The sequence below is a fragment of the Charadrius vociferus genome, unplaced genomic scaffold (genome assembly GCF_000708025.1).
Source record: "Charadrius vociferus isolate BGI_N301 unplaced genomic scaffold, ASM70802v2 scaffold455, whole genome shotgun sequence".
NCBI lineage: Eukaryota > Metazoa > Chordata > Aves > Charadriiformes > Charadriidae > Charadrius > Charadrius vociferus.
Window position 1 is genome coordinate 3,127,452 of NW_009648550.1, and position 27,879 is coordinate 3,155,330.

General features: G+C 35.8%; 2 protein-coding genes across 2 annotated transcripts in view; one reads left to right on the forward strand and one right to left on the reverse strand.

The window, feature by feature from the left end:
• VRK2 (vaccinia related kinase 2) overlaps positions 1–342 on the forward strand; it is a 45,726-nt gene extending 45,384 nt beyond the window's left edge. The window contains exon 13 of the mRNA XM_009886071.1: positions 100–342. Within this exon, the coding sequence (XP_009884373.1) occupies positions 100–342 (243 nt within the window). The remainder of the gene's footprint in view (positions 1–99) is intronic.
• A 60-nt stretch (positions 343–402) lies between these two features.
• On the reverse strand, positions 403–27,879 carry FANCL (Fanconi anemia, complementation group L). Its single transcript, XM_009886073.1, has 13 exons — positions 27,806–27,879; positions 26,771–26,831; positions 25,151–25,207; positions 23,517–23,614; positions 17,400–17,496; positions 12,505–12,573; positions 5,021–5,171; positions 3,112–3,195; positions 2,424–2,469; positions 2,253–2,334; positions 1,326–1,442; positions 926–997; positions 403–438 (listed from the first exon to the last, which is right to left on the reverse strand). The coding sequence occupies exons 1-13, from the start codon at positions 27,877–27,879 to the stop codon at positions 403–405; spliced, it is 1,044 nt and encodes a 347-aa protein (XP_009884375.1).

Sequence of the window (27,879 nt, forward strand, 5' to 3'; positions counted from 1 at the left end):
CTTAAATATCTAGATCTCAACTTTGGCATCTTTGTTTTTCCAATTCACACTCACTCACTTATTAAGTTTATTATTACTTTTCTTTTTTTTGTCCTGCAGAAAGACACTGCCGGAGAACTACCACCATTTGACCCCCAAGCAATATTCTCAGAATCCAAAAAGAAACACAATCAACTCTTAACTACAGATCGTCCAGCATCATCGCAAGAAACTAGTTCTGACACCGCTAGTCCTTCTATATCTGTCATATTTAGGCTTGCGTTTACTGATGAAACATACCACTACAGTATAGCTATACTTGTACTTCTGCTACTAATAATACTTTCCTTGTATTTTTTTTGATGTTACTGTATCAATGTCTTCAGTGTAAGTGCAGCGGTGTTCCAGTCACACAGTTTTTTCTCAGAGTTTCTTCATTGAAGATTTCAGTGTCAGGGGCTTGAAAAAGATTTTTTAAATAATACTGTCAATACATCTCTCTTAAAGGCAAGTTCTCTTAAACTTTCCAAATCTGCACTCAATAGGTATGTATGCACCAAACTACTTGTACGAGGCTGTTTCGTGTTACCAATGTTGGGATTCTTGGTTTCTATGGTGGCTTTTTTTTTTTTTTTTGGAAACTGGACGTTTGCTACTGCAACATTAAAAAAGTATCATGAAATACAGTGGAGTGTGATATTTAATTACTCTGATGCTAGTATATTGATAACTGGGGTGTAGCCATCTTTATACTGTATCAGAAAACCTTTAGTTAAATACTAAAAGCATGGGAATTTAAAGGTTTTATTCTCTTTATTCCAATGTGTGAAAGGAAGATAGTAGCCACAAACTCTATTTTAAGGAAGACTTTGTTAGAGGTTTTGCCCTTATCTCAGCTACCATACACTATTTACTTCAATCACTCATTTTCATTACATTTCCTTACCTTATTACAATACGGGCATTCACCAAAGATGACATTAAAACTCTGTCTGCTAGAAGGAAGACCTTGTAGCCACTGCAAAACAAATAGGTGGATTAAGATTCACATTTGTTTCACATCAAATTTAAGAACTATCTACTGCCAGGGGCTTTTCCAAACAGAGTGCATTCGATCAGCATCTGACGTGGTGTGTGTCAAGTCAGAGTCTGTATAACCACAGTGAGACCAGGTTCCCGTCCACAGGGAGCTTAGGTATGAATTGTGGGTTAGAAGACAGGAGGAAGCGCAGAGACTGTTGTAGCACTCCTCACAGGATTGTGCTTCATCTGAAATTTAAGCGTGCAATGCTTATTTTGTAGAATCTGCAACTTAGTGACCAAGTTTGTCCCATTAATTACTTTACCTCATACAGGCAAGTCTGGTGAAAAGGTTGTCCGCATCGGGGATCGTCACACACTTGATCTGGAGTAGTGCCATCAAGTCGATAAGCATAGCAGATTCCACAGTCCTTAGCAAAATCCTTTAAACACAACAGGTTTTAGCTTACAGTACAACTGCAAGGAAGAAACAGGGCTGGTAACATAGAAAACATCTTCATCTATTTGTCTTTGCTTTTGCATTTTTTGTTACTTCGAATTACTAAATATTTTTGCCTTCCATATATATGTTTACACCATTATGGTATAAAGAGTGAGATTAGTTGCCGGATGTACGAGACTTTGCTAGGTGATACTTTATCCTCTCACTGAATTACGGCTAGTTTGACAAGCACTTTCATACTCTTGGGCCCCACTGTTTCTTTTTTATTAAACACATGGATTTGTCGTTAGATTTGGACATTAGACACAAGACCTCACAGTCAGATATTAATTTAAAAATTTCACAAGTGAAAGCGAAGCTAGTAATCTCACGTTACAGCATTGTCAAAAATTAATTCCAAGTTTGTTTGAAATGCACCAGTATTTGGATGGCCTCTTGTCCCCTCTAAGCAGCTCTACCTAATTAGAACTTAAGTCATCAACATCCATAACAGAATGTTTGGATTTTTCCACATCTCATTAGCTACTCTGGAACTTCCTCTTTCCTTTTTAATAGCGAAGCCTGTTATTAATCGCCTTACTGCTATGAAGGCCACAGGAAAGTATACACCTCTAATCAAAGGTTAACAAGCTCTGACAATTGTTGCTTGAAGTTCAGAAGTTCTTATGACAATATATTAATCCAATTACCTCTCTTCTAAGTCTCTTATTTTTGCTGGCGGTTATAAAGTGACCATTTAAATTTTACTTATGGAGAAATAACAACTGATCATTAACAAAAAGCAACTCACACTTTTTTCTATCACAGCACGAGATGGAAAATCAATTTCTAAGAGGTCTTTCAAGTTTTGTAATAAACCTATTTCTGGATCCCTGCAGGTGGGAGAGAGGGAGAGAAAAGTCAACACTAGGCATGGCAAATACCGTTTCAGTTTCAAACCTATATTAGTAAATATGCTTACCATAAGTGCATATTGTTGTTCAGCTTAATTCTCAAAGGGTTAACCACTGCAAACAATGTACATAAATAATTATGTCATCTTTAGGATCCTCTTCACACACACCCCCCACCCCCGAATTTGACCTCTTATATTTCAGCACTGAAGGGAAAGCCGTGGATTGTTCTTTTAATAAATGATTTCAGGGACCTAAGTCAATGACTGCTCTTAATTTTTTGTTTTGGAAATTCTTGATGCTAATATTTAAAATATCATATTGTTGAAGATACAGTATTATTTACCTTAACAAGTTGGTAAAAAACTGTGGGACATGGAATAAAAGACACAAATATTTCCAAACACTATTAGGACATATGTAGTAATTTTTAAAATTTTTTTGTAGAAGAAAATGATATTAAAACATAAACATGATTGGGTAATCAGCTGTAGGACACAGGGTTCCCTCTAAACTGTGCTAGGAAGGCACTAGAAAAAAGTGTGACTCGCAGAGCGAACCAGCATGCTATGGATTTAGGCTGTTAAAAGCCCCAGCATCTACTGTGTAAAATGCTCCTACCCACACATTCAGCTTAATTCCTGCCTCTGCTTAAGTAAAGTTTCCCCCAGGAGTCTGCCGTAGCTTACACTGGTATCTGCTCACCAGAGATCTGATTCTAGAAGAGAAACAAATGGTGTATGTCTGCTGCCTTACCGTGATCTGCTCCAAGGAAATAACACTCGGGGAGCATGTTTGGATGCCGAGGATCTACCTCTATGTTCACCGAGACATTGCTCCCTACAAGGAGAAAGCAAGTCAGGCATAGGGGAAGCTGTTCTTTGCAGTCAAGTATTTGAAAAAGGAAACATTAACCTTCTTGTAAAAGCAGTTTTAAATTGGTTAATTCAGGCTGGTTTTCATTACAACAAATAATAAAAAAGTTGGTAGGTTTCCAAATTAATTGTACAAAATATCAGTATATATTAAATATTTAAATTTCAATGGACTGTAATTAAAAATAGCAACTGATTAAAAACCCTTGCCAGTCTTGCATTTCTTATAAACTAGCCTTAACCTTAACACTTGGACTTATTTCTGAATAATCAAACTCAAGCTAGATGCCATAATCCGTTTGAAATCTTCCTGAAATTTTAAAGGTAGTACAGTAAGTGTTATTAATTTCTAATCATCTTTTACAGTCAAAAATAGAAGCATAAAGACAGTATTAAGCAGTAAAAGTCAGTCCTCTCCACAGCATACTGCTGGACTGAGCAAACAACAGCATATTTTTGAAATAGCAATTATTTTTCTTTTACAATATAAGATACCCCATCATCCTCATAAGGTCCCACTATTGATAAGGGGTAAGCAGCTCAAAAATGTGCTGGATCCAGGTTAAAAGCCTCACAGCAAATTTTCTTCTCAAGAAAAACAGGTGAAACCCAATACTTCTTGTAAACAAGAGGTATGTTAGGCTTGCCCTCCTTGAAGAAATGGGAATGAATGAAATCAAAGTGTAGTCATAACCAAAGATCGCCTGTGACCAACAACAAAGGGCTGAAAACCTTCTACTGCCCTCCACTGATCTCCTGTGAGGTGCTTTTTGAGGCTTTTCTTTCCTTTTCATTGGTCTGTGTCAAAGTACAGCAGAACTGAGATAAAGCCACTCTGACTGCACACACACACACAAAAATTGTTGTCCGACCCACGTCATTTTAGCCGGTTGCTGAACTTTTTTGGTCCCTCCCTCCACCCGCAATGAAGGAGCAGCCTGAGCACCCCCCTAGCTCCTTTCCTTCTTCAGCCTGCAGGCAATCAGTCTTTCCACAGGTTTTGAGGATGACTTAGGTCTACTTTGGTCCATTGTATGTTCTCAGATTTCTACAATGTGCTACTGACATTTTGGATTTCAGCTAAAAATCCGAACCCTTCTTTCAAAGATAACATTTTCCCCTGTATCTCTGACCTCTGACAGTGGCGAGTTTCTCCTCTGCAATTACAAGACTCCTTATCCTATATATATTAAGACCTTAAAATGCCAGACATCAGCATATGAATTAAGGTACTTTTTCAGATGGTTAACACTGCAAGCCTCTCATTTCCTCTCTTCTCTTCTTTCTTTGTCCTTTCCACCTGCCTCCTTTAACCCCCTTTTTCCCTTTTGACTGCACTCTAATATTCCTTTCACTCTTCCAGGACAGCATCAATATAAAGTAATAGTCTGTTAAAAAATCTGGAATTTGTGAATGAGATAAGGGCTTCATCTAAGCTGATTTTTTTTTTTTTTTTTACAAATACCGATTTTTCTAGAGTTGTCGTGCAAGTCCTCAGTTTTTGACAGTCACATGTTCATAATTTACAAATACACAGTATGTCCTTGCAGAAACTTTCATTTTATATAACACCATAAAGTTTTAATTAATTTCGTAAACAGGTTCAGTATTCTGTGGAAGGTTATTTTTTTTGAACACTCAAAGTAAGAGAGTTGTGTCTTGCTGGTTTTAAGTGCTAGCTTTCATTTTCCTACCTCAAACAAGCACCGTCTGATTAGATAAGCAAAGCAAAACAGCACCCCGAGTTTTAATTCTCAAACCCACTGTATTCCTTTCAAGTCCTTCTGCACCTATTGCAATTCTTCTTGTTGTAGCACCCCGTGTGGGATTTTCTGGCTCAAGCACCCATGTCTTCCCATCGATTTCATCCATGGCATCCCAGAATTTTTTCAGTGATTCTAACGCCGCCAGGAACTGATTATAAATGTCTATTAAGGAGTTCTAAGAAAAGAAGAAATTTAAACAAATTTTATATAGTTTCCACCTACAGCCATACAGAATACTTAAAAACAAATTGTAGGTAATTAAAGAAGTGTTAAAATCTAGTATGTATCATGGTAGTATAAAACGTTGAACCTGTTTTTTTAGTTGAAGCAACACAAAGAACAGCTGTATCCTGAGTATAACACAAGTTCTGTAATCCTGTTAGTTCTAACATGTTGTTATATACATCCATCATACCTGGATTTGATAGTTTTATACTCTTTTTCACAAAACTTTTCTGAAAACTAGTAACAACTATGAATTTGCATTGTAACTTGTAATGAACTACTCTAAAATTAAAGTAAAAAACATCATTATCTACTGTTAAACTTCTAAACTTCTTTTGTCTCTACTTCAGCTGAACAACACGGCAGTGGTACCAAATATAAATACACAGACATACTCACATAACTAAAGCAGCTTATTTATTTTTTAAAGACTTGAAGAAATATAGCCTAACAATGTCATAATTATCTCAAAATTAAGCAGTGTAAAAACAGGTACTTAACATTATATTTCAAGCCATGTAAATACGGTAAGAGAAGGAGAAACCGTCTAATAATCAGAGGATTACACTCAAGGGATTTCAGTATTTGAGAGTAGATTAGATGGAATCAGAAAAATCTGTCATTATACAGGACAACATACAGGACAGCAACACGAAAAATGTCTTTTTAAAATCATCAGTGAGCACAAAAGAAGTAACTATTTCTACAGGGAAAGACTGCATCAAGCAGAGAAAACACTCAGCAGTCCAGTTAAAACCTTTCCAAATGCAGATGCCCAGAGGGTACAACACATGAAGATGAATTTAGGGAACTGAAAGGAGGTGAAGAACGCAAGAGGAGGAAACCCCATACGGTTTTGAGCTTGACGTCAGACGGAATCAGTGGAGGAACTGGAAAGTGTCAGGAACAGACCAGTAGGAGAACAAGGAGCCATCAGAACGTTGCTTCGTGGGGAGAGATGAAGGTACCAGAGGAAAAAAGGGAAGGTGCCCAGAGCCTAGGCAAAGGCGGCAGCGAAGGGAGATCAAGGGTGGGGGGAAGTGTTTTGGAGACAGACTCTTCCCAGGTAACATTTTCTCAAATTGTTTGGTAGTGGGAAACTCAAGTGTAGGAAAAAAAAAAAAAAAAGGAATCATTTGAGAGCATCAAAGGGTGTTTTGAAATCATTTACACAAAAGGCATGAGTAAAAAGCAGGAAGGATAGGAGAGAACTGACAAGACGTCTTCAGTTAGGACAAAGAGATGGTAAAAATACATTTTAAAAAACAAGAGAGATGTAACAAGGGCCAGATTTCAGGTATCTTTTGGCCTGGGAACAAGTTCTTGGAGTCAAAAAGAAAAACAAAAATTACATGTTCAATTTGTAAAGAGGTATTTTTCTGGAATACCTCTATTCTTTCTATTTTTTTAATATAAAACATGGAATGGTTTCCTTTAATCTTTAGTAATTATGTTCTTCCTTTCTCACCTGGACAAAAAGAAGCAAATTATATGAACATTCTCAGATAAAGAAATATGATATTTATATGTAATAAGTTTTTATATTTTACGCATGCATATTTTAGAAAGAAACGGTGTAGCTTAGAAATAAAATGCGACATTTTTTCCTGCTGTTATTAAATTATATTAAAGTAGGAAAGCACTTAAGCAGAAAAGTGTGAATACTGCCAATCTCAAAATGTAACGCTTATTATCTTTAAAAGCATTTTGTTACTTTTATAATACCTGAAGTGATATAATAGTGTCAGTCACTTAACCGCATCTTAGAGTATAATATCTTCATCTTAAGTACTATTATTTCCAGTATTTTAATAATTTTCACACAGTCCTGAAATGTGATCTTTTGTGCTCTGATGACACTTAAATTAATAGCATAATTTTCTGGTACTTGCAACAGTTGCTTTCCATTTTGATTTTTTACATTTTTCTATATCACATACAGATAAATCCTCTAATAATCATTTTTATCTTTATCTTCCGGGAATTCAAAGGGTTTCACTAGAAAAAAGAAACATCAAGGGATTATAACCCACAGATAAGTTTTAAAATCCAATTAATTTTAATACTAATTGTAATTTTTCAATGATGTTCCTTAAAAAGGTAGTTAAATCTTTTTTTTTAATGCACTGTTCGTTTGATCTTATTTGCATGCTTCATTGATGTTGCCAGCTGTCTCCTGCTATATACATAAATGCATCTATAGCTATTTAAATACATCACATGCTTGTCATGCAAGCCATGAAAACTATAGTACTCCTTTTTATTTGATTACCCAACTAATGTTTGGTCATTGCCCAATAGTCTTTTCTGAAAGAGTGCTATTGTGCTGCTTTCTGTCTACGCTACACCGAGATAGTTGTTAATAAAGTCAAACAGCACAAACTCTTTGTTTCTTGGTAACCTTTGTACAAATGCATTAGAATTTGTATGAGATATGTCAAATATTCTTTAGAAAATAAGACATTCATCATTCAGGATATCATCGCTGGCTGCCCTGACTCTATAAAAACCACTAGCAAAACCAAACTGATTACTCCACCCTCTGTACGTGTTAAGGTTCCAAGCTCATCAGGTAAAACATCCATTATAAAAACAAAGAACATAATCCATCACAACAACTTAAAACAAAATGCAGATCTTTCTAATGTATAGTATGAACCTTGCATTTTATTTCTAACTGCTGAGGATACTGACATCAGCTGCCCGTACGAGTAGTAATGACTAGCTAGCAGGGGGGAGGAAATACCAGCGTTAGAATAGACACAAAACCTTACCGCAGTTTTTTGTGCAAGTGGATATCACAGTCTCTTCTAACTTGATCACACGGTACTTCCCCCAGGCTCGCCCCGTGGGACCACTGGCATGTATTGCGCAGGCTGGGAAGTGACCCCGCTGCAGCTGTGCTCCCTGATCCCTGTGCTGACCGGGCGTTAATAAAGTCAGTGCAGAAGGCACTAATGCAGGTTCGGTCCGAGGTGAAACACTGCGCGTGATTCTGACCAGACCTTAACCAAACAAACCAACCACAGCTGGGACAAAGAAGTTTCTAAGATGAGGAACGGAGAGCCCACCATTAGAAAAGGACAAAAGAGTTTTACTGGTTTAGACTAGCAAAACAGTGTAAGAGATGTGATTATTAACTACTCTCATCTGCACTGCGGTAGCTGCACAAGATACCTAGAGGTAGGGCTGGCTGAAGGACCCATCAAATGTGAATCCGTACAAAATCCACAGGTGGAACCAGCTTCCTCTCCATCACAGCACTGAGGTCCTGAGAAAGCCTGACAGTCCCAGGACACCTCATTACTTTCAAGGGAGAGCTTCGTAAGTTTTTGTGTGCTGCGTGTTTCGGTGATCTTAACTTCTGAAAACAGGTGTTTGCAGAGACCGGGTTAAATCGGTTGTTTTACAGGAAAACAGGCATGTAAACATATCAACTTTGATGATTCCCCAGCAGTTTTAGAAAACTTTGACCCAAATGTTACATTTGTGCTATCAGACTGTATGTATCTTCCATTCGTTTCAACAACTGCTGGAGCTGAAGCACTTATTTTGGCTGGTAAAAGTCAGATATTCTGGACCTATCTGTTTCTGAGAGGAACATACCTCCTCTTCCACCAGGGAAGTGTCTCGTGTAGTTTTGCAACATTTTTGTTTCCATTTTTATCCTCTGCACTCTCATCTCCATCTCATCACTGGTAGCTCCTCATGCCAATTCTTTCCTTCTTTTTTTACTTTATTCCAATTCAAACACTTTCCCAAGTTTACCCCTATTGCCCATACACCGTTTCCTTCAATTAAAGGAATAAGAAGGAATTGAAAAAAAGTCACTCTACGTTCTTATTTCTAGAGCCATAGAGGCTGGGAAGAATAAAGAGAAAGTCTGAGTCTGCGTCTGCCATAAAAATCCATGAAGCCCTCTAGTAAATTTTAAGAAGTGCTATACGTATATATCTCAAACACCCACTCCAAATCCTGAATGAACTAAACATTAATTAAATGAGAATAAGAATGTTCTACTTAAGGTAAATAGAGCACATTTTATTAACATTTATTTTTTAAAAAAGATTAAAATGTGATCTTTATTCTGAGATATTTTTGGCTAAAATTCTTCCTAACAAAATTTGCTTATCCAAAATTAGAACAACTGCAAAGCCTTCTAATGGAAAAGGTGAAGCAGTCTAACCGAAGGGTGTCGGTACTTGCTTGCCCGTTATGAATTCATAGATAGGTAACAATTTAATAAAGTGGACAGGGATCACCTGTATCACCTAAACAATTTATGATTCTTTTGGTTCGTTTGGAAATTGCTTATTTCTCTCAAACAATAGTTTAACAATTTCCCCCCTCCTTAGCACAAATCAAACCCAGACCCAACGCTCTGAAATCTTTATAAAGTGTTTTGTCAACCATCTCCGGTTTTTGTATTTATAGATGCATATAGAGCTGCTGTCCGTGAAGCTCCTTTGCTAAAAAAAAGCACAATTATGATGCATTTTATTGTGTTTTCATCAAAATAACTGAAGAATAATCTTATTCATACCCCTATACCTTCTGAATCTTGTATTCCTGTTCTGTTGTTGGCTGGCTGCATGACCTCATTAGTCATTAATTTCCACTCTCATGACCTTCATGTAGCCAACCAGGTGGGCAGTGGTCAGTATAGAAACAATACCCTGATGTGAGGGCAGCAGAATATAGATGCACTGAAACTGCAGAACCAGGCTTACAGCGCCTGCTGAAATGTGGAGACAGCACATTTATCTGGTTATTTAGAAAAAGAATATAACTGAAATAAGTAGATGTTCTTGCACTTGTCATTGAGAAGCACTCTGCATTTATTTGGCACTTATAACAGTAGCAGCAGCAGCAGCATTGCCCTTGGTGCTGATTTCTTACTACTCTAAAATGTCTCCTCTGAGCCAGAATACACTGGCTGTTGCTGATCATGCTGTGAGACACCTGCACTGGCTACTAGGCTTGTCATGACGCACAAAACCCTACCATCTTCAGCTTGACATTGTGCAAGTTATAATTATTCATCCAAATGAATATGTCAGAGCAGCAGCAGCAGACCTCTCATCAGAGCAAAAGAAAAATACATCAAAACATTATCAACCCAGCAGGAAGACAGGGACCATAAGGAAAATTACCCATTTTTAATATGGATGCCATAAAGCCATGTCTATTATTATACAGAGATTAAAAAAAAAAAAAAAAAAAAGGAAAAAAAGCAACCACCCAACAACCCCTCAAGTTTAAAGTCCACGAGCGCTGAAAAGAACCTGAAATAGGCAACAGCACACACAGGGAGGTGGAAAAAAATAAACCACCTGAAATCTATATTTTCTTTCATAGGAGTTTATATTCTAACAGTGCAATTGCATAATGTTAGGTAAGCCTTGTCAGTTTTTACATTAAAGATGACCAACAAATATCAACATTTAAGACCTGTCAGTACCAAAACTTCATGTTATTTTACTAGGAAATAGGCATAGCATGTTATTTTTCCAATTTAGGAACCAAAATTTTCAACCGCTTGAGGACCTGCTAAATTCTGCTACCAGTGCTGTTTCAGCATCAGCTAAGCTTAACCCTTATTTTACCATGGCACAAAGGCTGCTCACTGCAAGGATTTCCATGCATTTTGCAAATAAACACAAGTTAGACAACTACTACACCCATTTTTTTCCAGAAGTGTTAGGTTCATGTCACCCACACAGATAAGGTCAATTTTCAAAAAAGACTGTACAAGTAAAGCATTTCTATCAGCGCAATGCTCAGGTTGCTGGTATTTGGTTCAGTATTACAGCAGGCCATCTGCAGCTAGCATTAGTATCTCATGATTTCAAAACAGGGTCTTCAGTTAGATACAAACATCTATCGTTCATGTTTGCAAATACTCCATAGGTAATTCTAAGTGTAAAAAGATTTTAAGATCTCAAGCATGAGAATGTCATATTTTTAACAATAGATTTTTGCTTGCTCGTACTGTCAATATTAATATATTCGCTCCCATCTTTAACTTGTCAAAGAAGGTTGCTTCGTATCATGTTTTTCAGGAACATTTTATTAAAACATAAGTCCAGCTAGTAGCTTTACAATTGCTAACAGTAAACAGAGAAGCAATGACTGTCAAGGATATTTGAAGTGTTGTTAATTTGAGGCAACATATATTGCAAGGCTGTAAAATTAATAAAATACTATTAAAAGTATGTGTAAAGTTCGAGGTTAAAAACAGTACTTGAAATCCTGCCAGCAGTATATGGAATCCAGTATAATATAAGGGAAAAACAATATCTGTTTAAATTGTTCCAAACCATACCAGAGAATCAAAACCTAAAATTACACTAGAAACTAAGTATATTTTTCATTTGCAATGGTCCATTCTTACAGTTATTTCCTCAAGCGCTCATATTGCAGGATCTGAGGTGACACACAAAACCTTGAGCTTTGCAGCCAAAATTATATGCCCCTCTTGAAATCATCCTGATGCAACCTTTCAGCCATGTTCCCTATGTAAATTTAGCACTGTAAAGACAGGCTTTATTGATGGGTAGAAATCCTCGCGAGAGTCAGAATTATGAAATGCCATCATTTATGTAAAATCTATTTTCCCTGAATTAAATGAAATTAAACATAAACTATTTTCTAGAGATAATTCAAATTAACTTACATCTAAGTGGTCACATTTAAATCCATTTAATCAAGTACACATGCTCTATTAAGGAAAAAGATACATGAAATAATGCAAGAGAGACTAAAAAAAAAAAGACAATGGCTCCTGGTTCTTTGTATTAACAACATCAGTTAAACGATGAAATCTGAATACTATTAAGTAGTTTCCTGTTGTTCTTTTGATTGTAACTGAAAAAGTTTTATTATGTTATGGAAACCATATGGGACAACAAATTGGGAGACCGCCTTTTTTTAAATGTCTGTCAACTTCAGAGGGTGCTTCTTTTCTATAAGACAATTGTTTCTCATGCATGCATTTGCCTAATATCATTCCTAAAGATAGTTCAGACGTATGAACAGCTTAAGAAAAAAACAGCCAGTATGAGTGCAAAGCATACAGGGTGTATCTATATGGCAAGGAAAATATTTAAAACGCTATCATAAGAATATGGAGGTCAGCATTATTACACTTACATAAGCATGTATAAAAGTAAAATGCACACTGGGAAAAAAGCTGGAGTTAAAAAATCCGACTCCTCGTTACCACCTACATACTGCATATGTATCTGAGTTATTAAAAAAAGATGCATGGTATGGCAGTTTACCTGTGGCATCCAAGAAACAGCAAACTGAACAGGAAAATCCACAAGGCAATCCGGTGGTTCTGTTGGATACTGAGGGAGGGAAAGAAAATACAGTTTTGGTTTGGGGTTTTTTTTCCAAAGTGATTTAAAGTCAGACTGATACTCAGCTGCCAAATTTTATAACGAAATATGGGCACTTCAAGCATCTTGAGAACTTGGCTCTAAGAGGAACCAGTGTGTAAAGCATTTTCAGAAATAGTTATGAATGTTAATTATCATTTAAAGAAGAAATCTACATGTAAACAGATTTTATGTATCAGTTTTTAGTAAAGGCAGGAGAATCAGTTTTCTCTGTTCAGTGTTCACAAAGACACATTAAAAAAGAACTTAAGAAAAAAAAGATCAAATATTAAAAAAAATTATCCTCAATTACCTGTACTGGATAGGAAAATATATTAAAAAAATCCCCCAAACCAGCCAACCTTTTCATGAGTTGAGAACTCATTTTCATTTAAACTAGAATATCTGCTCTGATTTGCAACATTTTTTGTTTTGAAACTCAAATAATCAGAGTAAGCACATAACTATTTAGAAAGAGATGAATGAACACACACCTGAAATTAAAACAACCCAAAATTAAAGCAACTCCCTGCCCCCCACCCCAAATTAAAAGGTATCAGTAAGGAAAATAAAAAATAGCTGTATTATGAAAACTGAAGCTATGAAAGACTTGAAAACTGCAGAAATAACCACTGACTATTCATTACACAAGCAAATCTATTGCTCTTCAGCATCCAGTATGAAATCTGTGGGGAAAAAGAAATGGTATTTTCTGAAAAATAAAAGTAGCAGAGGAAAGAAACACCTAATTGCAAATAAATCATGTCCTTTCTAAGAGCACCTATCCAAAATTTTCTTCACCAGAGAAGGTGCCTCCTTTACTCCTATGCAACCAAATTCAAATTCTACCAATTATAAACACAGCAATTTTACAGAAATTCTATTAGTACTACATAAACTGCCAACACAGGAAAACGTTATAGACAATCTTATCTGGGGAGACACATGAAAAAAGTCACATCTTCCTCACGGGATTAAAGACAGTTAAGACGAAGAGGTGAAGTTTAGCTGTGCTGCTTCCCATAACCACTCTCCATCCAAAGTAAACCTCTAGACATAGACATTTCCTTATTTACCAGACATCTTGCAATTAATTTATCAGATTTTTAAAAATGTGTCTTTGTTTTATGTAAAATGTAATTCTACAGCAATTAGTTTCAAATTGTTCTCTATGGCAAAGAGCAAAAAAAGACAGCTTCCCTAGAGCATCCATTCTTCATTCCTTTGATTTTAATAATAATCTGGTGGATTTATGGATTTTGCAGAAATGTATTTAAACTTGCTTTTTTATTTGCCTTCATTTGTGGTTTCTGTTAGGTATCCACTTTCTGAATACAACTCCCACAACTTGAATACCTTGTGTTTTACCATTTTATCAAATCGGTGTCAGACAAATTAAACAGCAGCGACAGAGCGAGAGAAGTGAAACAACTAATTTGGACAGGAGGCTGTTACAACTTTGAAATATATCCACAGTAGCTGTTACAGTTTCTTTTACTGTAGTGTTACTGTTCTTGTATTGTCGGCATTGTGGTGTTAGTGTTTCTGTATTGTAGGTATTATTTTTCATGAAATACTTCAATGCTCGCATAGAAATATACTTGTTTTCAATGTATAAAAAATATGCCTAGAATAAACTAAGAACAATTTTTCTGTAGGATTGGTTTTAGGACTACCTCATTTAAATGCCAGCAGCATTAGACAATTATGTGCTTTCTTGGTAAGTAAATTCATTTTATGCAGTCTTTTGTAGGGTGCCTTTGAACAAGTGCTTGCAAACAGATTCTACTAACTTTATATTATCTGAAGAAAAAAACAAACCCAAAAAACCTACAGAACGTTTTACCTGCATTTTTTGTCAAAATTTCTTTAAGAGCACAATAATGTACTGTGCACCAGATAACTGCAAGAACTATGCAACAATGATTCTGTACATATGTACATCATGCTTTTAGAACTTCCAGAGTGAAATCCTAAATAAAATAAGGTGAGTGATTTCCCAGGACATAGTATTTTAAAATACTATACCACAGCATATCAATGACGTCATATGTTGTTACAGTTAGATTCAAATTTATATGTCTGAAATCATCCTATTCTTTAGAAATATTTAAGCAACTATTAAACAAAATATTTGTATTGTATTTTTGAGCACGCAGCTAACTTTATCTAGAAAAAGTATTTGCATAACCCTTGCCAAATCGTTCAGATAATTACCACAGCATCTTGATTACTACATGGCTTGCAAATTCTTGTAGTGGCCTATTTGTATTCTTGGGATCAGAAACGGCAAGCACCCAACCCACTTCTCACGCAATACAAAATGAAATCTGATAAATAAAACCCAGTGTATTTGTTTTTATACTTGCAAAGATGCACACTTTGTTTTCAGAAAACTTCTCTATTCATTTAAATTGTGAATGGATAAAGATTTCTGGACCGGGCATTGTCAACCAAATAAATCGGAAAACTATTTTGCAAAATGTAATCTGAGCATTAAACAATATATCCTCGTACGAGGTTTAAGCCTCATCATTTACAAAAGTCAAAGTTGCATAGCACATGATTTGGCTAACACACCTTACTAGGATACGACCATTCTCAATTCTTCCAGGTTTAACCTGATCGCCCGGTTTCCTGGACACTTTACAAGTGCACTTTATAGACAGCAAGTGTTTTGAAAGGACAGTTCCTAACGCAAAGCACATCAAGACAAGGATAACTGGTGGAAACGTTTGACAACACATTAAGGAAAAGTCCTCAAAACGCATCCAAACCATTAGGAATGATAGCAAAGGAAAATGTAAGGGATTATCTGAATACACATGATAACTTTATGAAAAAGAATTTACTAAATCACTTTTTGAAGACTTTCTTCCCAAAAACATTGTTGGTGGGCTCATAAACTAATTTCACTGTATGGAGTCCATGAAAAAAACAACCTGCCGGAATACAGACAAGAGCCAGCAATATAGACTGGGGAGGAGAGGTTTAGCTCACATAATAACCTTAATCAAAGAAACAGCATCACAAAAATAAGCACACTTTTATTAAAGCAGGTTATAAAAAAAAAATCCCTTCAAAAAATACTTCAGCAAAGTCTTTTCAAATGTATTAGATATGTATATGAAGGAAAATCAAATCCCCATGTCACCAAAACCACGTTTCACATATAATTTTTCTCTTGTGGCAAGTTTAAATGCCAGACATGGTTTAAAAAGGACAAGCAATTGATCCTTCATCATAACAATCTCTTGGGAAAAAAAGATAAATTAAAAAAAATTGATGATTGACAAGTTGGATAATCTAGTCTCTTCATTACACTATATTGTTAGTTGTTAGCCAGTGCTTTCTTCTGCTATTAGGAGTCTCAACTTCAGATATTTTATTACTATAAAGAAAATACACAAGGTTTTACATCAAGTAATCTTGATTCCCCTTACAGTACAGTGGTAAGTTAAGGCTAAACAGAACCAGCCAATGCATAAGTGTAATAGTGTTTGACCATGGCAGCTGCTTGGTAAAAATGGGTACTGCACTGTATTTTTTTCCTGCGCCTTTATGCTCCCATGTAGTTAAAATACTTCAGCCACCATAATAAAATCAAGAAAAAACTTAGGGGCAATGGGTTGATTTAATTTCTAGTGTCATACTAAGTATGGGATAGCAGGTCCCTTATAAGCAATGGCAATGCAGTCTGGTTACTCTCCTCACGTGTTAAATGGACCATAATTGTACTTCCTGATATATTTTTTCCATCAATTTATTTAATGATGGTCTGACTAGCAAATTAATTATGCATTCATTACTCTGTGCAAGGAAGATAGTTTTACTTTTTTTCAAAACCCACTTTAACAACCTCAATTCCAAAACAGTACTTTTCCCACAGGCTCCTTTTCCCCCTGTAAGGTAAAATTAGCTTGTCTTACGTAAAACTCAAAACCTCCTGGCATTTAAAGGAATAGAGGATGTCTGTGAAGGTGAAATTTAATCTTACAATACTGTGCCCACTCCTCATCCCTTCAAAATTCTTAGTCCAGACGATGGACCAAGGGTAGTCAAAACCAACAATATTTAGACACTTTTGGATCCACTTTTTCCTCAACACCGATTTTCTGAAAACAACAGCTGTTACCATACAATTGTCACCATACAGCCTGGATATTCATAGTTTCTGATAAGAGATTTGTGCCTTGAAATGAGAAATTCCATGAAGAAACATTACAATTTGAATTCAGTTCTAACTACTAGGAAGAATTAAAATTTTTCAGCTTCTGCACATGCCATGGATTTGCATTGTAAGCACTGTCAAAATCAGCCAATTATTTAGACTAAAAAGAAGTATTTTTTTCAAAATAACGAACTCACTTCTGTATTCAGTTTTTCATAAATCTTTAAATCTATTGCTTTAACAGTAAGACTTGCTACAGAAGCAATCCCAGACCCTCTAATTCTTGTTATATGCGTAATCTCTGGATGGACTGATAATGAATGAAAGTCTCCCAAATGGCTTTGTCTGTAATCCAGTAAAATCATTGCAATATCATAAAAAGTTTTTCATGTGATGCGCAGCTTCATATGGCAAGATTCTTAAAGATAACCATAATGCAATATTAATTTTAAATTAAGTTAGTCTGAAACCTCTGCTTTATATAAAATAATTTCTCAAAAAAACACCCACCTATTATCTCGCAGACAGACATACTAACAAACCAACTCTCTAAAATCCTTATGAATTGACAAAAATCTATTTATTTCAAGGAAGCCTTAAAATATTTTCTCCCACATAAATTCACCTTTGCATTTAACTTCAGAGTGATGAGATGCTGTCGACCACAAGAGTCTTCAGCTTTTAGCTTGACTGTGGCAAGACCAGTATCCACATACGTGACTCTGAAAGAGAAAAGACAACTCTAACAGCTTTGTAAGAAGTACAGTTTGAAATGTCTGCAATACTCTTATTAGTCTGTTACAAATATTAATCAGAGGAAGTTCTATATGTCAACTGTTTCTGCTGTTCTAGATTTACTGCTGTTAATACACCAGTCTACTGCTTAATGCAGTCATATATCTTTGGGTTATTTACAATGTGTGTCAAGGCTCACGCTGTGGTCAGTGAGCACTGTGTTTCAGTTTTCCATCACTGGAACCTTTGACACACACAGCATGTTCCTGTCAGCCTCTACTTATGTACACATTAAACTTCCTGTCAAATCTTTGATCCATTTCTGCAGTTTCTTACTGTATGAGACTTTTATGCTCTTGATTTGCTTTTCTCTTCAATGAAGTTCTCTTTTATTGTCAATACTATTATTGTGGAAAATTCAGTGGATATTGGTTCATATTCTGAAATTGATTTTCTGCAGAAAACAGTAACCAAACAGGTACAAAATTAGTTATTTATGATGATTTGCCTTCGTTTCGTGACGGTTTTACACAGCATACATGCACCCAAGCAAGTAGCAAGTACATATTAAACATAAATAAGTTTTAAAACTTCTGACATAATCACTCACTCTTTGCTTAAGATGTCACTGACTTGGGCTTCCCACAACCATGAAGATGAATACAACCGTAAAATACATCGTTCTCGAGAACCATGTTCTGCTGAGTAGCTTAAACAATTGCCAAAAAGGTTCAAGCTTCTCCAGATACTTACCAGTGAACCCAGCGTGTGAATATTTTGGCATTTTTACTATGTCATTCTTGCATAAACAGAAAAAGCAGTCCAAGATTATTGTACAACTTCCCACCTAGACTGATGGAAAGGCTATCAGAGTTCAAAGAAAGCATCTCCTTGGTGACCTAAGTAGTTTTGTTTTTTTTTTAAACCATTACATAGTAGCCCAGTTATTTGAGCCAGGATGCTGGGAAAAATGGTTCTCTTTCAAGTGAAACATGCAACAGAGTTGTAGAAGCCTGTACAAGAAAAAGTAGACATACACCAAAGGGTGCGCGCATTCCTAGAAAGGAAGTGAAAAGAAGAAAAAATTATCTACATAAATGACATAACCTCAATATGAGAGAACTGAAAAATACAGGCAGAAAAAGCAGTAGCAGTAGTAAGTAGGGAGAGAGATATATGATGTCATGTTTAATGCTGATTAACTTTAATGCAATATTAAATAGTCCTATAGATTCCTGGGTGTATTTTGGCTCTCCTTTTCTCTACAACAGTTGAAAGAAGTACAAGTCTTGATAAAAGCGTAATTCAACTGTAGTCAATTAAATTCGATTTATTCAGAAAGAGCATTCTTCCTCTAACTGGAAAAATTTCATTACTCCCACTTTGTTTCAAATTCACCTCAAAATTATACCACAGAGTTTTATAAAGATAAAAAACTACCTATATCCCACCCCTCCATCTACTGTTGCCTGGGTGGGGAAATCCTAAACCAGCAGCTAAGGCACAGAACAGTTACCACAATAAAATATATAACGGTGTCCAAAACAAAGCACAACTGGTGCCCGCATCAATGCACTGTAAGGTCAGATAGCAAAAGAGAATGGAAAAATGAAAGGGATGCTGTCAAAGTGTTTAGGATTTAAAATTATCTGTTTTGACAGTTATCTTGTTTGGACCACTTCGCTCTTGAGATGCCAGAAAGTTATAGATTATTTTAGTTTAAAAATCAAACATTTTTGCAGTTCAACACTCTAAATTGGGTGGGAAGGAAGAAGATTTAAAATTTTTTTAAGTATTATTCATTACAATCCATGTACTTAAGAGGTTAAAACATTCTCTCCCCTTTCAAACTTGGAACACCAAGGAATAAAAAACTCCTCAGACACAGGCATACAGGGTTGAAGAATGCCCAGAATGAAAATTCATAGCTAGTCTTCCTTCTTTTCAACAGAACGTAAAAACAATAAACTGCCTCCAGGGAACAAAGGAGGATTCAATTTTTCATTTAGGATAGAAAAAAGGAACTCAGTAGCATTGTGGCTACCAGTTTGGTAACATCACTTTACCAATCTTCGGATAAAAAGAGATGAAAGGGTCAGTTCTGTAGGACTGGAAAGAGTTGCTCAAGGCCATAAAAGTTGTATGAACTTCACATGATTGTATAATCAAATAAGGAATTGTTTACATAGGTGATCTTTTAGTTATACAAACTTTTATTGGTCTGTGAGCTCCATCATTTTATTACATAGAAAAAAAATGGAACGATCACAAAGATGGAAAGCTTTAGTTAAATCTCTGAAGGACAGTAATTCAGCGTAACACAGAAATGCTATTTCATTGAAAGCACACGACAAGGCGGGATTCCCTTGGAAATGGAGAAGGCAAGAGGAGAAGATACTTTCTATGAAAAAACTTGGCAAGCATCAAGCAGAAATGCATTGAGACTTGAGACAAGTGGAATCGTGACTCCCACCATAGACTTAAGAGATACTGGCAACCTTTATGAATCCCTTTGAGGGTCGCAAAAATCCTACAAATGTTTTATAGTTGATAATTTACCTTCCCAGGACATTGTAATTGAATCAACTAGCGAGATTATGAGACAGTATTAGAAGAGCCTTTCTGATAGCTTAATACTACTACATGTGTACTCTCTCCCACCTCAGCTGATTAGGTTTGTGCTGGTATTTTTCCATGTTCTTAAAACGAAGGCAGTATCCTCCTTTGAACTCCTCAGCTGTTAGGACAGCACTTAGTGTTGGAAATTTGGTACAATTTTATAACCTGTTGACCTGTGACTTTTGTGTACAAGCATTTGAATATGGAAGCATATTCACCCTCCCTCACAGCTAAATTAGGTCAAAAGAATTAAGTTTTCTGTTTCACAAAGAAAGTGATTATATCTAATCACAGTAGCCTGCCCATTTGCAGTCTTTGTTACTGTTTGAGTGGTTTAGGAGAAAAGAGGTGCAATATCATTGCAGAAAACGTCTTCAATTTGGTTCTGAGAAACTTTACATATTCCTTAGATAAAAGCCACTAGAACACACAAAATTTCTGCCATAAGCGAGAGCCTTCTTAACTCACTTTGGAGGTAAAAGGAAACATAGCCTATTGCTTTGATTCTCTTTCAAGCAAAATATCCTTCAATTTGTCAGTTGGATTTGGATGCAGTCAGCTTCCAGCATGACCCAAAACTCACTAGGAAAAACTAAATCTAGGGTCCACAAGCCAGTTCTTTTCTAAGAAAAGTCCTGATGAATACAGCTGAAAGCTTCTCAAGGTGTGAGCAGTGATTGATCCTTACTGCCAGTACTAAACGCAGGCTTAGTTTTGTGCTGAAAGACCGTATCAGGATGTTTTTAACTAACATGCAAATGCACACCACTTGCAACTCCAAAATCAGTCTAGGTTAAGAGGCCTTCCTGTAGTTTATTCTATTGTTAAAAGCACACTAAAATTAGTGGTGTAACTTACTTTTGTACTTCAGATCACCTCTCTAGGTTATTCTCCTTCCAACTCATAGTAAACCAGATATGATCCTCTATGTACAGCTTAGCCCTTTGATTAACGATTGACTTGCCCAACCGAAAAAACCCCCAATCAAATAGAGACTTTAACTGTAACATAAGTCAAGAGACGTATGTTTACTGAAATGCATGACTACACTGGACAAAAGCACAGCATAAGTTGTGTGTCTACATGAAGACCATCTTTGTCAGGAAACCAGGTCAAATTCTGCCCTAGAAACATGCTCTCGAATAAAACACTGATGTGCTTTTTAATAATAAAACACTGGATGTTTCCCGAGTACAGCAAGTAAGAAGAAATACCAGTTTTGAAATAAGCTACCAAATTGTATTTTGAAAGTGCATTTTTAGTATATTTAGCCATATATTATATTCATATGGCCAATTATAAATATTGTACATTTTATAAATTTATATCTTTAAAGTATATTTATTGTATGTCAGTGTCTGTTTTGCTGGCATGGGCTTTTTGAAGGTGTTTTTGTTGTTTTTTTTTGTTTTGGGAGAGCAGGCATGATTCAAAATTTATTTCCCATGTGTTTAGGAAATTTTAACTAATCTTCTCAGACCTGAGTGAGAAATTTGAATAGAGTATGTCATAAACTGGCACAACTACATACTTAATAGTGGAAATCACTGAAAAAACTTCAGCTGATCTAACAAGGATGTTTTAAATCTTTAAACATAAGTGGGCCTTCAAAGCAAATTCCTACTTAATGTTAATCACATGTTATTTATTTATGTACAAATCAGGTAAGAAAATTCAAAACTATTCTTAAACCCAAGGCTTCTTTATCTCATTTAGCAAAATAAACACTTTTGAAAGCTAACTTACCATCCAAGACTAAGGTGAAAGTAGATTTGTCTTGTTGAAAACCACAAATGTAGACTTTTTAACTTTCATTTTACCAAAACTAAAAAGTAGCTTCTCATTGAAAACTATCAAACATCCTACACAATCTTTCATCTTAACCCCTTGAAAGAAGGCACTGTAAGATTAATCGCATTAGTTAAGGACAGCCTTCAAATATATTTCCTTAAAGCCTCCCTACACAGAAACAACTACCTTCTTCAACCCCATAGAGGTCTCCTGGAGGTTCTAGGGGAAAGAATAGAAATCAGTTTGCTCCAAGCTCTCTGCTGGAGGAATAAAAGACTCAGTATCAGAAAACTTGCCAGCGGTGGCACATGTGATGGCAGTTAAAGCCTTTCAAGTAAAAGTCTGCAAAACAGGACGCTTTGCGGATTTCTGAAAAATTTCTACATGGACCTTGAGTACTTGATCCCAATTGTGTGTTCCTTCAGGTTTCAAGAGGAGGTATGGGGAGACCAACCTTGTTTTCCTCTGTAGAAGTATGAAATTAAATTTGTCCTATGAGCTTATCTGAGAGTATATGGGACTGTGAATAATCTGTTTGCACTCATTCAAGACCCTACTGAGAGGGCACCCAGAGGCAACTATGTGTACATTCCTCAACAAAATCAAATATCCTTTGCTAATGTGACATTCTTTCCCATGGTATTAAACCAACCATTTTACTTGGGGTGAAAAGATTCGCTTCTAGTTCTTCTCTCCCCAGAAGATGACCTGAACTATCGCTTCTTGTTCCACAAATACTCAATTTATACTACAGCACATACACGAAACCATGTTCTTGGGTGCACTGAGCCTTCATCCTCAAGTAACACAATTTATACTCCCCTTGTGCAGTAACCAACATTTTTCCCACTTGGAAATGCCCCCCTGCTCTCCCAAACATGGTCTGCTTGCACAGTTTTTGGAGACTAAGGAATGCTTTTCAGTTGCCCTCATCTCCGTGCCCATGTGGGTAGCAAAAAATACATGCAAGTTTCTCTCTGTGCGTGTCGCAAAGAGCTGGCTGTTTTGAAGTTCTGGATTTACAGCCTTCCAAATTCTCCCCTCCACTCAGATATTTTTTTTTGTAGATTCACCTTTCTGTGGATTAACTATGTTATTCTTTTGTCCAAGGAGATCTTTGTGCTCTGGAGAGCAAGATACAACTGTTCTTTAAAAATAATAATTCTAGTTCTAAAAAAATGTATGAACTATATTTATGAAAGCAGAAAAGTACATGATGATCAACCACAGTATACGGAAATAGTCAAAAAAAGCTGTACAAAGTAGGGAAAAGAAGGAAGAAAAAGGAGAACTACAAAAGCTGTGTTTAATATGTTTACTCTGCCAATAGTTTATAGGTCAAAGAAGAATTGATTTCTTAGTAGTAGCATCTCACCTATCAGCTCAGTTATGAGACTGAAAATATACTCTCAGTTGATACAGGTTTGCTGTTGTTTTGTTTTTTTTAAATTAAAAACAAAGCAGCAGTTTTTGAAGCAAAACCAGTTTCTGAACAGGATAAATTAGCAGAACAAGTACATTTGATATGTTCAACTCACAAATACAAAAGAACAGATATTCTAAAGAAAACATCTATTAAGAAATAAAATAAACATACTTATTCCAACCCAATATTTCTAGATCTCTGACAAGACAGGAGTAGTATTCTGGTGGCCGTGGTATATGCAGGTCTTGTGTATTCTTTAAAGCAATTTCCTGTTTAAAAGAACATTAAAAACATCATTAAGAGAGATTTCAATATTTTTGCATCTATTTAGTCATGTGATTTTTGCAATTCATTCAAAAATATTAAGCTTATGTAAAATTAACTGTACACTGCATTTGTTTTGTTATAGCCTACAGCTAAAGCAGACAAAGAAGCTGTTTGGTAAATTACTTCAGATACTGGTAATGAAAACATCTGCAATTTAAAAAAACCCACAGATGTTGACAACAAAGTCTTCAGATGCAAATATCAAATGTGCCTCTTTTTCAGCTAATAAATTTGAAGTCAAGCATCTTGACTGAAAGAACGTTTCAAAAGAAGGTTCTGTTAAGCACACAGCTGTCTCCTGGGCTCCACAGCCACAAAAGACGACACATATATGAAACCCCCCATATTATTTTTAAGTAGCTATATACAACTTTATAAAGCAATCAAAAAAAAATCAAAAAATCAAAAAATCAGTTTCTCAGTTTAAACATCACAGGGTCCCAGTAAGTGTTAGTACAGACACGCATCAAGTATGTTGTAATGCCTCAAAAAGAAATTTTTATCAAAAAAGTAATGCCATGTTACAGAGAAAAACAAAATCAAACCACATGTTCCACATTAGCGTTGTGCTACTTGTTCTTTAAAAGTGGACTTAAGTTAAAACTAAGCTTACAGGACAAATAACGAAATCAATGAAATTTATAATAAAAGTACTAATAAAAGAAATTTAAATAAAAGAAATACTAAATAGAATTATTAATGAAATCGGTATAACAACCATTTCTGCCCAGTTCTCCCATAGTGCTTTCTGCTGCTTTTACTATCTGCACTGAGGATCACTATTTTACTATTTTGAATGAATTATACTTTCATCGCATTCTCATTTCTGAGTGCTTGTGTATTCAGGCAAATAGATTGGAATAACTATTGTGAAATATTTCAAAATAGCTACATGGACACATTCTTATTCAGTCCTATTCCATGCGCCTTCTCCTGGTTTAGTGTAATCCAGTTTGGCAGGGATTAAACCAATACTGAGGAAAGGCATACCAGGAGGGCATTTTTGTTGTTGTTTTGAACAATACTTAACTTATTTCTAAGTTAACTAAGTTGTACACAAGTATTTTTTGCCAAGGAAGCTCATGGAATAATGCTTTACTAACAGACAAGCAATTGTCAGTTTGACGTTATTACCTGAAGACTTTGCTACTCTTCAATTCCAGATTAGAAAAAACTTTAAAAAAAAAATAAATAAACAGCAGTCTCTTAACTATATTAAAGAAAAAAAAGCTCTCTGCATTTATTGGTCAAGTTGTCACACAGGTGAAAGCACCTTCAACAATCCACTGTGAGTACAGTCACTAAAAATCCTAAAGGATATTTACACAAATATTACATGAACAGCATACATACAGTTACCTCTTCTTAAAAAAAAACACCATAAATCCATCTATCAAACAGTAAACCGTAACAAACTGAACGTGAAAACCAAAGCCATAAGAACATCCCTTCTCCCACACATTTATTCTGTCACTTACCAAAACAGTTTTCAGCTCCACCATAAAACTGACAAGATCCGGACAGCTGTGCAACCTCTGGAGGGAACACAGTATCAGTTTGCTTTCTTCAACTCATAACTTTTAGTGGTGAACAAATTCAGTCTAACTATCTATTTCTTTAGTATTGTCAAACCAACTAACATAAAAAACCCAACCATATACCACATGTTTAAATACTTCAATTCAAGAACAAACTTCCCAGCATCCAGGAAACTTTACTGAAAATTAACCACTGCCTTTGTCACATCATGTCACATTACACATTCACACAGTTTATGAAGACTTTACGCATTAAGTACTTATGGAGACACTGATGAAGACTTTAGTCTTCACCAATGAGAACAGAAGCATTAGAATCACCCAAAAATGTTTCGTAGTTGGTTACATTTTCTTTAAGAACTCTCCAGACCTGTCTGCTTTTAGATGCTGCCCATTATTAAGGACACCTGTATATCTTCAGGTGCGGTATGTATTTACACTTCAGTTTCCTTGGCACTGTATCTTTGGTTACTCCCTAGTCACAAGCCTTGTTCTACAAAGGGGTGCACAGTCCATGAGATACAGTATCTCAACTAGCACATATGGCTAAGACGCCTTCTTAGAAACAAAATACTCTTCATGACTCCAGGGCTGTTGTATCCTTGCTCCAGAGGTTTCTTCTGGATAGGGAGGTTTAACTTCGATTCCTTGACTGCCTACGACACAGAGTGAGCTACGTCTATCAATAATTAATGTGAATTCTCTTTGTATTATCAACAGTTTGTAAAAAATAAATATAAAAAGGGAAAAACAAGATCTGTTTTTAATTGAGAGATTAAAGAAAAATTCCAATAAAATGTCAGCAGACATTTATTAAAAATTCTTCTATATCAATCTCAAAAAAAAAAGCTTGAATAAAAATAAATATTTACTAAATTCTATCCATCTCTCTTTAGATTGACATGCAAATCCTCAAGCATTTCAAAATAAATCTTGGCTACACAAAAGAAGGGAGGGTTCTTTAAGACTTTTAGAATAGGTGTGTGAGTATAAGCCTTCCTGAATTATTATCATAGAGCCACAGAACGGTTTGGGTTGGAAGGGACCTTTGAAGGCTACCTAGTCCAACCTCCCTTCAATAAGCAGGGACACCTTCAACTCGATCAGGTTGCTCAGAGCCCTGTCCAACCTGGCCTTGAACGTTTCCAGGGATGGGGCATCTACCGCCTCTCTGGGCAACCTGTTCCACTGTTTCACCACCCTCTTCATAAAAAATTTCTCACTTCTATCTGGTCTAAATCTTCTCTCTTTTAATTTAAAGCCAGTACCCCTTGTCCTGTTGCAACAGACCCTGCTAAAAAGTTTGTCCCCATCTTTCTTATACGCTGCCTTTAAGTACTGGAAGGCCACTATAAAGTCTCCTTGAAGCCTTCACTTCTCCAGGCTGAACAACCCCAACTCTCTCAGCCTGTCCTCACAGGAGAGGTGTTCCAGCCCTCTGATCATTTTTGTGGCCCTCCTCTGGACCCGCTCCAACAGGTCGGTCCATGTCTTTCCCATGCTGAGGGTTCCAGAGCTATAAGCATACATTTAACAGAAATGGTTTTAAAAGTTGTATACCTGCTTTAAAATATGCTGATATCCACGCAGTATCTTCTTTAGGTGCCAGCTACACTCTATCCTAGACAAACAGTACTTTGTATAAATTTTAAATCCACAGTACATGATTTTTAGAAGAGATCAGAAAGTCTGCTACACTACAACATAAAAGTTTTTCTTCAAAAACAAAGGAAGTAAACAATACTTCAAAATTTCTTTGAGTTTTCATATTCAAAATTATTTAAAACTTTAAAATGTCACTATCCCAAAGCCCATTAAAAATTAAGCATTTACCTGCAAAAGCCTCTGTTCTTCGCGGAAAACAACAACATAATTCTTGCAAGCTAATATGACTTCATGAAACATACCAATATTTAAAAATGATACCCTGGAAATGTCAAAGTTACCTATAATGTGGTTTTAAGTATGCAACCCAAAATGTAATAAAGCTATCTAATATCACATCTGTTCACAGCTCAGAGCAGGCTGGCCAAGGCAGAAGCATGGAATACAATGTTAAAGACTAATCCATGTATGTGTGCATACACACAATACACACACACCCACTTACTACTGTGATAAACACTCACAGTAGTAAGAGCAGAGCTTTTAAAGAAAAGTTGGGTAACACATTAATACATATTAACAGGAAAAAGATGATGGTTAGCATAGCTTGTTTAACTTCAAGTATATCATTGCTTAAATTTACAAATTTGCACTGAATTTTCTGTTTCCCAAATAGTGACATATAAATAACCCGATTTAAACGAACATTTTTTTTCCAACTACATTGATTTTTATATATATACACAACCAATTAATTACAAGTTTCAAAGTTAATTAACAACCAAATATTTTTAGATAGGTGTTTACTGTCAGTGTTTATTAACACTGATGCTGTACAATTTTTTTTGCAAGGTTAAGTTGAAACCAGTAAGAATTACCAACACTGATATCGGGGAAAAAATAATAATTCATATGCATATCCATCATTGCTTTTATCAAAATAAGCTTTTGTTACACACACTTGCAAATTGCTTTCATTTGCTATCTTACCTTGCATTTTTCAGTTGAAAATCCATTGGTAACAGTATCCTAATATGGAAGTCTCTGCCCTTGAAAATAAACAT

Coding starts and splice junctions, on each gene's coding strand:
- FANCL (XM_009886073.1), bottom strand. CDS start 27,879: ATGTTTATTTTCAAGGGCAGAGACTTCCATATTAGGATACTGTTACCA. Junction 23,615..25,150: donor TGGAGCTGAAAACTGTTTTG/GTAAGTGACAGA, acceptor TCTTTTAAACAG/GAAATTGCTTTAAAGAATAC. Junction 5,172..12,504: donor CTGTTTCTTGGATGCCACAG/GTAAACTGCCAT, acceptor TTCTTTTCTTAG/AACTCCTTAATAGACATTTA.